Source organism: Lotus japonicus, chromosome 6, assembly GCF_012489685.1.
Source record: "Lotus japonicus ecotype B-129 chromosome 6, LjGifu_v1.2".
Taxonomy (NCBI): domain Eukaryota; kingdom Viridiplantae; phylum Streptophyta; class Magnoliopsida; order Fabales; family Fabaceae; genus Lotus; species Lotus japonicus.
Genome location: NC_080046.1, coordinates 32,110,113 through 32,122,298, shown reverse-complemented (window position 1 = coordinate 32,122,298; position 12,186 = coordinate 32,110,113). Strand labels below are relative to the sequence as shown.

Genomic DNA, 12,186 nt, shown 5'->3' with positions numbered 1-12,186 from the left:
CACAGAGAGTTGGTTGGACTAGGGGGTCTTGTTTTAGGCCATCTGGGCTGACTTATTCTCATTTTGAGGGTTTGTGTTGCGGACACTTAATCCTTTCTTTTGAAATGTACCTTTTGCCTTCGGGCGTTACTCTCTTTTGCTGTCCGTCACTGGAGGTTTACTCGTGACGTGGTTTACTATTTACAGCGGGGGCTGTAATTATTATTGTATATTAGTTCTGTTATCTTCTGTTGTCAAGCTCTATTTCTTCCCGTTTTAATTTTGTATTATCGAAAAAAAAATATTCACGTTTTTCCGCATTAAGTATTTCTTTTGGTTACGAAAGTGACGCCACCGAAATCGGGGTGTTACATTCATCCTCCCTAATTCTTTCAAATTTCATCCTTCATAAACAATATTAACAACAATAACCATTTATTTGGCATTTAGAAAAACAAAGGAGAAGAAAGAAATAGTGGCAGAAGAGATGGAAAAGAAAAAGCAATGGATGCCTATATCATCAACAATACTACATCATGTACAATTTGGGGCATTTCGTCCACAACTTGACAGCGTCAGCAATGGTTTCAGTTTTCTGTTTGTGGTCGTGAAAAGCCACCCCATATGGGTTTCACATGTAGCATAGTTAGCAACTGTCCTTGGTTTTCATCCTTACCTCGCTTTTTTTTTTTTCAGATCTGGATTTTTTGGTTTCTCTTACTCTTTTCTCTTTCTCTATCTCTATCTCTATCTATTTCTCTGAGATCTGGGTTTTGGGGGTGGGGGTTTTGGGTTGCGGTGGGTGGCAATTGCAGTGAGGTGGGTAGGTGGGTTGCGGTGGGGGAGGGTAAGTTGCGGTGAGGTGGGTAGGTCGTTTGCAGTCGGAACCGGGGTGGGCCTGTGTCGAAAGACCTTGCTCCAGCGGCGCGATTGGGAGGTGGTTGGGCCAAGATGGGGCGGCGCGCGCGATCTGAAGACTGAGAAGCTTTAGTGGAGGAGAAGATTTCATCTAAAGACTGAAACTTCAATGGTAAGAAAAAAAAGCGCAGGGAGGGAGAGAAAACGCGTGAATGTTGCAGGGTTATTTTGTTATGTTTTGTGTTAATTGATATTTTTTTTTATTTTAATTAAATGAGAAAAAGAGGTTCCAATATATGTTCAGCACCACCACCAAATTTTTGGGTTTTTTAGATAAATGTGATGAATTTTTCTGGGTTTTATTTTTTTAGTTCTTAATTCATTTTTTTAACCCAGAAGCTATTAAAAGAAAATTATAAAAGCCACGTGGACATGATGACTGTGTAAAAATAGAGCCACATAGGCTGGTAACACGGGTATGGACTTATTTCGATTAAAAAACAAATTTCAGGGATTCAGAATTGGAAAAATATTTTTCAGAAACTTATTTTCGTACGTCATACAATTTTAGGGACTTTCAGAGTATTTGAGCCGTTTAAATTAACATATGACTAATTGACTCTGACTTGTCAGATTCGGAAAGATATAATGGAAAGGAGTTATCCAATTTACATGCTTGGTGTTGGTGGGAGTGGCATCCCTCCCTGCTTAACACTACTGCTTCGGTTCCTGCAATTAATCTGAGTGACAACACATGTTCTTGGACTACATGATCATGACAGAAAACAACACAACTTTACACTTCAGAAATCAGAACAATCAATTGCCGTTAAGAGTGTACCATGACATATGAGTGACCAACACAGCACTACTAAGTGGTATCCTATAATCCTACTATACTAAGTGCTGTCTTCTGTCATTTTCCTCTGGTTTTGAGGCAGCTACTAGTCTTCACACTTGCTACCTCCCATAGCCAGACCTAAACTACCATGTTCAAAAGAAGCATTAGATTAGAATGGAAGTGGATGCTACTTTTTGCTGTTAGCTACAATTCTCTCAGCATAAAAAAATAGAGACTAGAGTGATGCTAAAAACTGTATAGATTTAGTAAATATAACAAGATTTTCTAGACCAGAAATCAGCTTAGGTATGATGTGAAGAGCACTGGGCAGGTAGCACCAGCCACTAGCACCCCCAATTTTGATTCTCATGAGCTATACATAAACTCTTTCTAAAATTGATTTTGACTTTAGAACCAGAAGGGTTTCAAAACATGCATTTGCACAGTAAAGTTCAAAAAAGTGGCCCCAGTTGAAAAGTAGATAGAGAATATGTGAAATTTGAAAAGGAGGATGGAAAGAAAGAAGAAAACTTTGCGTCTCCATGGTCAAGAACAATGTCACAGAAGGATTCACAACCAAGCCAAAACAACAACCTGTGCAGTGTGCAGAAGCAATTGAGGTTGCTCATTTCATTTTTCAATAGTGTATTAAACTAGACACTGACATGACTCACATCTCTATTTTGCAATTCATTTACATTGGAAGATGGGAAAACTTTGCTCAGCATTGTCTTCAAAGAACACCCAAACAAGGACGATGAAGTTTCTGTTCTAGAATCACTCACACTCTGACTCACCCCTGAATTCTCATTCCCAGGTTCACTTTCTCTAATCTCAGAACTTGAACCACCACCAATCACAATCTCAACAAAACCAGAAGAAGCATCATCCCCTGAAGAAGAATCATTCTCAACAACCCCACCCACAATGGGAGCTCTGCAAATGGGGCAGTTGGAATGAGAACCCAACCACATGTCAATGCACTCCACATGAAACCCATGTCCACATTTCTGCAAACACCTTCCCATTTCACCATCCTCAAAAGCACTCAAACAAATCACACATTCTAGTTCCTGTTCCACCTTGCTCTGTTTTTCATACACGAACAGGGGAATCGCAGCAACAATAGCAGAGTCAAGCCCTTTGGTGTGGCAGCTAGACAAGGGTGAGTCCTCAATGTTGAAGCTGTGAAAGTGGTGGAACCGTGCAGGGCCAAGCACGTCGGAGACAGTCACGGTGGTTCTCCGGCGACGGCGGCGGCGTGCTTGTGCCTGAACATGTGCCTGAGCTAAGAACCATTTTGCATAGAGATGAAGAAGCAGAACAAAGAGGATAACTAGGAGCAGGGAAATGATAGCAGCAAGCATGATGTTACTGTTGTCTGAGAAAATGTTCTGAAACATTTGACTCAGTGTGTTCATAGTGTTATTGTTGTTGTTATTGGGTGAGTCAAATTGGGATTGCATTGTGAAGAATGGGCAAAAGGGTGTTGAGAATTTGAAGAAAGATTTGGACTTGAAGGGTTTTGGGATGGTGATTTTGGGTTTGTGCAGTGGATCAGAATGGTGGGGTGGTTGCTCTTTTTGTGTTTGTGAAAATGTTTACGTGAAAGTGAAGTTAGTTTGGGGAAGGAATAAATTAAGGGTGTTTAAGGGGTTGTTGCCTGTTGCCTACGATACATTTGCGTGTGATGGTTAGCAAAAAGTTTGTGTTTCTGATGGATTTGTATTTTATTAGAGGAAACGGTGCAGTTGGAGTCAAAGGAAAATCCCTGTATCCAAGGAGGTAAATGGGGACTTATGTGCATGGGAGGGTGAAGAGATTGAGGAAAAGGGGAAGAAATGAAGGACTCGTAAAGGCGACGGCAGCATACAAGGGTAGTTGAATTTTATTAGATTCATGTTGAGATGAGATGTGGAGTGTTATGGAATGAGCTGTGATGTGGACTCGTAATAATATGAACATACTTTTATTTTAAGTTCGCTCAATTTGGTCTTGAAGTAATTGCTAGCATTTATTTATGAAAGTGTTAACAAGTATCGAAATATAACCTTAACGGTGTTAACAAATGCAAAGACAGATTTCAATGCATCATTGAACAAGTATGGTTTTGTTATGCACCTGAAAACACACATTTTGACATATCAATTTAGTCTCTTAAGAGAATTATTTAACTGATATTTTAATAGACTATAAATACTAATTTAATCGATATTTAACATATTTAAAATTATGAGAGATATTTCTTTCTTCTAAAGACTATTAGAAGATTACACTTTGATGAACAAAAATGGAGGATTTGCTCTTTCTACTCATGTTAAATAAGTATTTAATGATTTAATATTAGACCTTGCTTATTTAATAATCTCTCAATCTCGGTGAAGAGGAGGGGATCCCAAGGCAAGGTCCTATAATTCTGAGTCAAGATCCTTGAGATTTTTGCCAAATAAAAATTCACCAATTGAAGCCAAAGTAAGCTGTAAACTGGAAAGGGAAGCTCACCTCCACCATTTTTTATTGTTACTTTTATTCAACTAAACTTTGTCCATATTATAGGGGTGGTACTTTGTTTGGGCTTAAATGTGGGGCTGGGAATGGGGACCACAATACTGTTAAGGGAAATGGATGTCCAGACACATTCAGAACTTTTTTTCTTTCTTTGTTTCAATCTCTCTTTTTTAACCCCACCTTGACCACTCTACAACCAAGCTAAATGCCAATAGGCAAACAGTAGATCTTTGCATAGATTGAGATTCCACCATTGTTTGCAGCATGCATGCTTCCGTCGATGGATCCATTTCTCTTTTGGAGAGGACATGGCATGGCATGCATGCTTTGTTGTATAGGCTCGTGAACTCTGACCCACCTCCAAACTGCTACCATGTAATAATTATATCATGTATTGATGAAAAGAAGGACCTTCAAGGCCAAAAAGTCATCTTCTAATGCAGATGATAATTATTGCTACTTTTATTTTTACTTCACTTTTTAATTTTTTTTTTTGACTACTCTTGCTAATAAGTTAGTTAAGCTAAAGTACTCCCCCAGAAGAGTTAATTATCTCTGAAATCTATTAAGAATGTGATAATCCATTCTGAACAATATATTTAATGTGTTTAGACTCTTGTATGGAAGATGTGAGAAGGACTTTTATTTCAAAGTGTGACAAGGAAATGTGAATGGTATTTGTTGTCGTTTGCAGTTAAATGGCCCCCCTCAGCTCACATGTTTATATGGGTTGACAATTCATGTGTGAGTAAGAAGTTTAATACTTGATGATTAGAGGAGTGATAAACACTTTATAAGTGAGATAACTCATACATTCAGATTCAATGTCTTAAGGTTTTGAGTGAAAATGTGAAATTTAATTTTAATCCACTTGAGGTTTGCTCTTGTTAGCTCAATGTAGAGATCCTTCGTGGTTTTATCCCTCACACGACCCAACAGTGGTATCAGAGCCAATGGTTGGTGCGACCATCGAAAATCTTCCTGGCAATGGTCGTTAGGCGGCGCGTGTCGTTGATGTAGAGGCAAAGGCGGTGCAAGTATTTGAAGGCTTCTGCTTGAGATGGACTCACACTTAAGAGAGTGGTTGTTGGGAATTCAAGTGTGCGTAAGAAGTCTCACATTGGATGATTAGATGAGTGATTAGTACTTTATAAGTGAGAGGACGCATACACTCAATGCCTTAAGGTTTTTGGTGAAAGATATAGCATCTAATCCACTTGTGGTTTGTTATTGTTAGTCTAATGTGGAGATTCCCTGGAGTTTTATCCTCTTGCGGCCTAACAATATGAGCAGAAAAAGAGAGAATATAAGTAAAGAAAAATATGTGAAAAATATAGTAAATATTAAATGGCAATGGAGTACTTATTTGTTTTAAAACATTTATGGCAGTTTAAGACTGTTAATCGAGTGATACATTTTAAAAAAATCTCACGGTCAACACATTTCTCTTCATTTTAGGATGACCCGACCCCAAAAAAAACAGTGGAGCTCACCACCTCCCTCCTCCACCAAACAAGGTTGTTCCATTTCTCTCTTCTCTTTCTTTCTCTCTTCTTAAAAATACTTAATTATTACTGATCCAATCATGGTTCGAACACAATTGAACCATTGAATTGTCATCAATGTCTTCACTGATTTTATGAAGGATTTGTCTTAAATTTTTAAGAAACATTTGTACTCGAGCTTTTATTAGTAAAATGAAGTTATTCAGTTCATTTACTCCTTCAGTGATTTCTTTTGTTATTTGAAAATGTTTTTTTTTTAAGAATTTGCACGCATTTTGTAAAAGGTTACTAAAGTGACACTCGAGAAATTGGGGCGTTACATTAATCAAATTCGAAGAAAGAATTAAAATATTAAAGTCCATAACATAAATTCTCATCACGAGACGAGTTCACTAAGGATGACAATATAACCCGAACCAATGGGTACCCCGCCCAAACCTGACCCGATTTGACGGGTAAAACCTGATATGATTGACTTTGGTTTTCTATTAGTCAAAACCCGCATTTGAACCCGAACAATATACATGAAATTACAAAACTACTCTTATATATATATCACCATGTTAACAACTTTGATTTGTTAACAATTTGGTTATATTTAATTTAATAATTTGAACAACAAGATACCATATATTTTTTCAAAAAGATATAAAACAGTTTTGTCACAACAAAATAATATAAATTGCATTTTGTTTTGCAAAAAAATTCATGCATCAAGTTAGGTTAGGACGTGGGTTTGAGACTACAACAAGTTTGGGTAAACCCGAAACCCGACAGATTTGGGTTTGGGTTGGGTATATGAGTTCGGGTTTGGATTTGGGAAATGCAAAACTCGAGTCCGACCCGTTATCATCCCTAACCCTAAATAAACCTATCACCATTTATTTTACCTTCTGTAATCTATATATATATGAAAGGAAGGTTTTCTTATAGAAGACCTATGCCACATGTCTCCTTCTTAGTAATTCACTTTCCTTCCAAAACAAAAAACTCATTTCCATTATTTTTTTATCTCATTAATTGCGAAGTTTAATAACAATTATGACCACATACACAATTATGACCAAAATAGAGTGATGTGTTTTAACCCCTCTGCTAGGTTTTCAGGGTCAGGTGCTTCAAGGACGGCGGCGGTGAGTCAAAAGAGAGCGTCAGTTGCTCGCGACCAAGGAAACGTGGATGGCGAGACGGAAGGCGGTGAGCTGGACGGCGATGCAGGCGGTGGTTTGGGTGGCTTGGGCGGATACAACGGTGGAAGGAGGAGCTGTTTCTCGGTGTTCATCGACGGGATCGAGGAGAAGACCGACTACCTTCAGCTCCGCGAAATCTGTTCGAAGTTTGGCAAGGTTATCAATCTCTTTGTCCAACGACAAAGAAAGGTTGGAAGGATTTTTCGGTTTGGTTTTGTACGGTATGGGTTCCGTGACCAAGCGTTGGCTTCCTTGGCCAGGTCTGAATGGGGTTAGGCTGGGGCATGCTTCTCTGTTGGCTTCCTTGGCCAGGTCTCCTCGGGAAAGTGGTTCTATCTCGAGCTTTTCTGGGTCGGAGTCTCAGTCCGTTTTTGTTCAGGGGGCAGAGGAACTCTGCTTCTGTTCTCTACTAGCGAGACGTTGTATTGGGACATAGAAAGGCTAGTGGCTTGATTCCTATTTCTTAGGATGAGGCATGGTTGATTAATGGTGTTAGGTGTCTGGCTGAAGAGGTTTCAAGAATTCCGGTTAGTTTTCTTTTTCCTGAGATTTCAGGGGTGGGGTTCGGTTTGGGTGTTGGAGCGAGAGTTGCAGATGAGAGAGCTGGTGTCGTTAATAGTGGAGTTGTATTGGATTTGGCTCGGGAGGAGACCTGGTCTAGCGCGGGCTATGTTGTGGTGGGAGCGGAGGGGGTGCAGAGGGTTGTTTTCTCTGCTGCATCTCTGTCAGGATTGAGGGGTATGTGGGTAAATGGCTTGTCCTTTCTGCTCCAAGGGTCCTCGGCGGGGAGATTGAACAGTTCTTTGGACCTTCGTTTTTGTTTGGCTGTTGTTCCTTTTCTTCTGACGGGGTATGTGGGTTTTTGGCCTTCGTTGGCTTCGAGGTCCATCCCCATCTTGAATCTATCTCATCCAGGTTTGAGAAGTGGGCTTGGTTGTTGGGTGAGCTCCAAGTCTGTCGGTTTGGTCACCCATGGTTCTTGTTCTGCCGCGGTTGATGCTTCTCCGCATTTGGTGGTCTCGTTGGCTTTGCTAGTGGATTCTCCTCCCTCGGTTGTGGCTCCTTTTGTTGGGGAGGTGGAGGGTGCTGGTTCTGCGTTTGTGGAAGGGCTGCCTGTTGAGGAGCCAGTTCAACAAGCCCGTCGGTGTGGGCGTCCTAAAAAGTCTCCCCCTTCTCGCGAGAGAACCTTTGCTCGTCCACCGACTTGTGAGGAGGTGCGGGCTGCTGCTGAGGTTCCCTCGCTCTTGTCGTCGGCGGCTCCTATTCCTGCTAGCGGTGGACTAACTTCACGCGTTCGTAAAAGACGTGGCTTCTTGGCAAAGTCTTGGGGTTAGAGTTTGAGGGTAGCGACGTAGAGGCTATTCGAGGTTTGGAAAAGGTTTATGAGGATCATTTCATGACTTGATTATTGGGTTAGATCGGGCTATGTTTTGGGTACTCCTGGGTGTACGGTCTGTTTGCTAGTCCGACTTTGTCCCTAGTTCGTGCGTAGAGGTTTTCTTCGGTTGAGAGGGTTTTTCTTTTGTTCGTTGAGAGGCCTCGTTTTTTTTTGGGGTTTTCTCCGCTCCTTAAGGGTGTTGTCCTTAGGGATTTTTTATGGATAATAATACTTTTTCCTTTATCTTTCAAAAAAAAAATTTCTGAAATTATTTTATAACAATGTTGTTATCAAATATTTAACATCTAACGTGAAAAACAAAAATATTTAACATCTAAGGATTAATACAATTATACACTAACTAATTATCATGCAACTCAAATTAACCAATAAAAATATGAATTATTGAATATATTTTTGGAGACATGTTTCAAAACAAAACAAAAAATAAATTTAGAATTTAAAATTAATAACCATTGTCAAAAAAAAAAATAATTACAAAAAAATTTGAGATGTTGTATTCAAACTAAAATCAAGATGTTAAATTTTTTACAACATAATTAACTCAATTTCGGTCATTTTTTTATAAGCAACATGCAAGACATATAAAAACTATCAAAGTAAGTATATAAATTCAATTTTATTTTCCCTTAAATTATTTTTTAAGATTTATCAAATATTAAAAAAAAATATTACCAATTTGAAAATACGATTCATACAAATAATTGGAATCCTTTTTATTTTAATTAATAATATACTACATACTAATAATAAATATACGTATTTATTTCGAATAGAAATAAATATTGGATCTTTTAATTTTTATTTTCTAAAATCCATTTATTTGTTTTTCTTTAATATTATGGTTAAAATGATTTTAAAAGATAAATTAATTTTTTTTTAAATTTGAATTTCCTTTATTATAGTAATTGTTTAAAATATAATTAATACTAGATTAGATGTAAAATGAGTGTGATGAGCAAATGAATTTTTGAAAATAAAATAAATATTGAATTTTTTAAATTTTCAGCATCACTATTTTTTTTTTCAAAATTTTTCCAATTGAATAAATACTTCATATTTTAGATACTACAATTTTTTTTTCTTATACTTGAAATTAATGGCTCTAATTAATTCCTAAAATTAATGAGTATAATTAATTATCTTTTTGAAATTCAAATTTTAAAAACATTGATCCTCAAGAATTGATAATTTATTGGAACAATGAAAGAATTTGTAATAAATAACGAAAACTAGGTGCTTCCGGGAGTGTTGTTAGAGAATCAATTTGCATTTACCAAAGGTCGACAGATTGCTGATTGTTGTTTCATTGCAAATGAGGTGGTTGATGTGTTGAAACGGAAACCGGGTTGAGGTATTTTGCTTAAGTTAGACTTGGCAAATGCTTATGACAAGGTTGATTGGAATTTCTGGTTTGACATTATGCGAGATATAGGGTTTGGAGATAAGTGGATGGAGTGGATTAGGTGTTGTGTGACTACGTCTTCTCTAGCGGTGTTAGTAAATGGATCACCAACGGAATCTTTTGCGGTTCACAGAGGGTTAAGGCAAGGGAATCATCTATCCCCTTTGCTCTTTAATTTGTGTGTTAATGGCTTGTCTGTGATGCTTATTGCAGGATAATAATCCTTATCGTGTTAATTTGGGGCATGATCTTTTCCTAAATCATTTGCTGTTTGCAGATGATATTCTCCTGTTCTGTGAAAATCAGTTTTGGCAGATTGAGATGTTGGCAGACACTGTGGAGGCATTCCTTTACACTTCTGGGTTGCAACTTAATTTCCAAAATCCAGATGTTATTGGGGTTAATGTTGATGATGTGTCGGTGCAAAGAGCAACGGTATATTTGTCTTTCACAATTCGCCATTTACCTATAATGCATTTGGGATGCCCACTGGGGGGTAATCCAAGGAGAAAGAGATTTTGGGAGCCCGTTTTACAGAAGCTAAAGCATAAGTTGGGGTCAATGACCTCACGGTTTTTATCATTAAGCGGGAGGTTAGTGCTCTTGAAGGCAACTCTAAATTCTATACCGATGTATTTTATGGCAATCTACAGGGCACCGGTAGGAGTGGTTAAGGAAATGGAGAAATTAATGCAGAGGTTTGTGTGGGGCTTTAGTGATGGGGGGAGAAATATTGTGTGGGTTGCATGGGGTGACATTTGTAAGGGAAGGAGGTTTGGCGGTTTAGGAGTGGGATATCTAGAGTGGCGAAATCGAGCCTTGTTGTTGAAGTGGGTGTGGACGTTTGGGACGGAGAAGGGAGCTCTTTGGAGAAGGGTGGCTTGTGCAAAATATGATATTCCAGAAGAATTCATTTGCTTGGATATGCTCAGACTACAGCGGCAGAAAGCTTCATGGGTTGTGGCAGATATTTACAGAACTTATACAGAGGCGTCCCTGGTAGCCTCTGAATTTAAAAAAGGATTAGCGTGTCAGGTAGGTGATGGTGTTAATGTTCGGTTTTGGTCAGATATTTGGTTGGGGGATGCACCGCTACAGGTGAGGTTTCCTAGAGTGTTTGCTCTTGCTCGTGATAAGAATGTATCGGTGGCCCAAGTGTGTTTCACAAATGAAGAGGGGATGAAGTGGTCCTTTGATTTTCGAAGGAATTTTTTTGATTGGGAGATGGAGCAATATGATGAGTTTATGAAACTCATTAGTTCACATGTGCCGGTATTGGATAAGGATGATAAATTGATTTGGAGAGGGGATCAGTCCGGGTTCTTCTCAGTCAAAACAGTATGTGATGCAGCGGAAGTGATGTGGATTGCGAGTGAATCCTGGGTGGTACTCGTGCGTATCTCAAGTGTGATCCCAGCCAAAGTTTCCCTATTCCTATGGTAGTTGCAGGCCAATAAGGTGGCTACGAAAGATAATCTGATAGCTCGAGGTGTGCCAGATATTGGGGAGGGACTCTGTGATTTTTGTAGGAGGGTACCAGAAACAGCAGGTCATTTGTTTATTCAGTGTCAGGTTGTTTGGGAGTTATGTTGTAAGATTTTGAGCAGGGAGGAGATGGTGTGGGTGTGCCCGGGGAATGTTGAAGCTTTACTGTTAGCGTGGGAGGGTTATTGAAGAGGGGTCGATAAGTTTGTTTGGGAATTGTTCCCTTATGCAGTGTTGTGGACAGTTTGGCTTCATCGGAATGATTGTGTGTTTAATCAAGGAACTGTTTCTTCAATTCATTTATGGGACCTGAGTTTGGTTCGTGTGTTCTGGTGGATGAAGGGCGCGTGGAATGAGTGCCCTTATGATTTACAGCAGTTTGTGGCGGGTTTTGAGCATGTTCGATGGCCACAAAAGCAAAAGGTACAACGTGTTGTTTGCTGGACGCCACCGCAAGCTCCTTTGTTGAAATTTAATGTTGATGGAGCGTCAAAAGGAAATCCAGGACAGAGTGGGATTGGTGGAGTGCTTCGAGATCATGAAGGAGAGGCTTTGGGTTTTTTTTGCTAAAGGAATGGGAATCTTGTGGGCTTTTGAGGCAGAAGTTCAGGCCGTATTACATGCATTGCTGTTCTGCTCTCAATTCAGCTTTAAGGATGTTGTGACTGAATTTTATTCCACTCTAGTGGTGGGATGGATATCTAATGGAGATAGGAGGCCATGGAAGTTAGAACAAGTTTTTAATCGTATTGATCAGCTAATGGTTGAGGTGCGCTGCGCAGGTGTGGTGCATGTGCTGCGTGAAGGGAATATAGTTGCAGATTTTTTTGGCAAATCAAATATGGATCTGCACCGGTATTACTGAGTGATAAGTGCAATCAAGTAATGCAATATGTTAACATGGTATTGTCTGATGCATTTTTAATTACTTTCACGTTAGTGATTTGCTGGTTTTGTGATGCTGCTGAGTTGCTGCAACTGATCTGCTGGGTTAAGTGTGTCTCATACGGTGGGCT

General features: G+C 39.1%; 1 protein-coding gene across 3 annotated transcripts; it reads right to left on the bottom strand.

The window, feature by feature from the left end:
- Window positions 1-1,578: 1,578 nt before the first annotated feature.
- On the bottom strand, window positions 1,579-3,590 carry LOC130726933 (RING-H2 finger protein ATL63-like). 3 transcript variants are annotated; one of them, XR_009015058.1, is made up of 2 exons: window positions 2,273-3,583; window positions 1,579-1,816 (listed from the first exon to the last, which is right to left on the bottom strand). XR_009015058.1 is itself a non-coding variant. In XM_057578251.1 (2 exons), exons 1-2 carry the CDS (start codon window positions 3,142-3,144, stop codon window positions 1,754-1,756), a joined length of 855 nt encoding a protein of 284 aa, XP_057434234.1. In that variant the 5' UTR covers window positions 3,145-3,590; the 3' UTR covers window positions 1,579-1,753. The 3 variants fall into 3 exon arrangements, 2 of the variants coding, with proteins under 2 accessions (XP_057434234.1, XP_057434235.1); XM_057578251.1 differs by having other exon boundaries at window positions 2,353-3,590; XM_057578252.1 differs by having other exon boundaries at window positions 1,579-1,821; window positions 2,353-3,589.
- Between the last annotated feature and the right edge of the window lie 8,596 nt (window positions 3,591-12,186).

Coding starts and splice junctions, on each gene's coding strand:
- LOC130726933 (XM_057578251.1), bottom strand. CDS start 3,144: ATGCAATCCCAATTTGACTCACCCAATAACAACAACAATAACACTATG. Junction 1,817..2,352: donor ATGAATTGCAAAATAGAGAT/GTGAGTCATGTC, acceptor ATGGTAGTTTAG/GTCTGGCTATGGGAGGTAGC.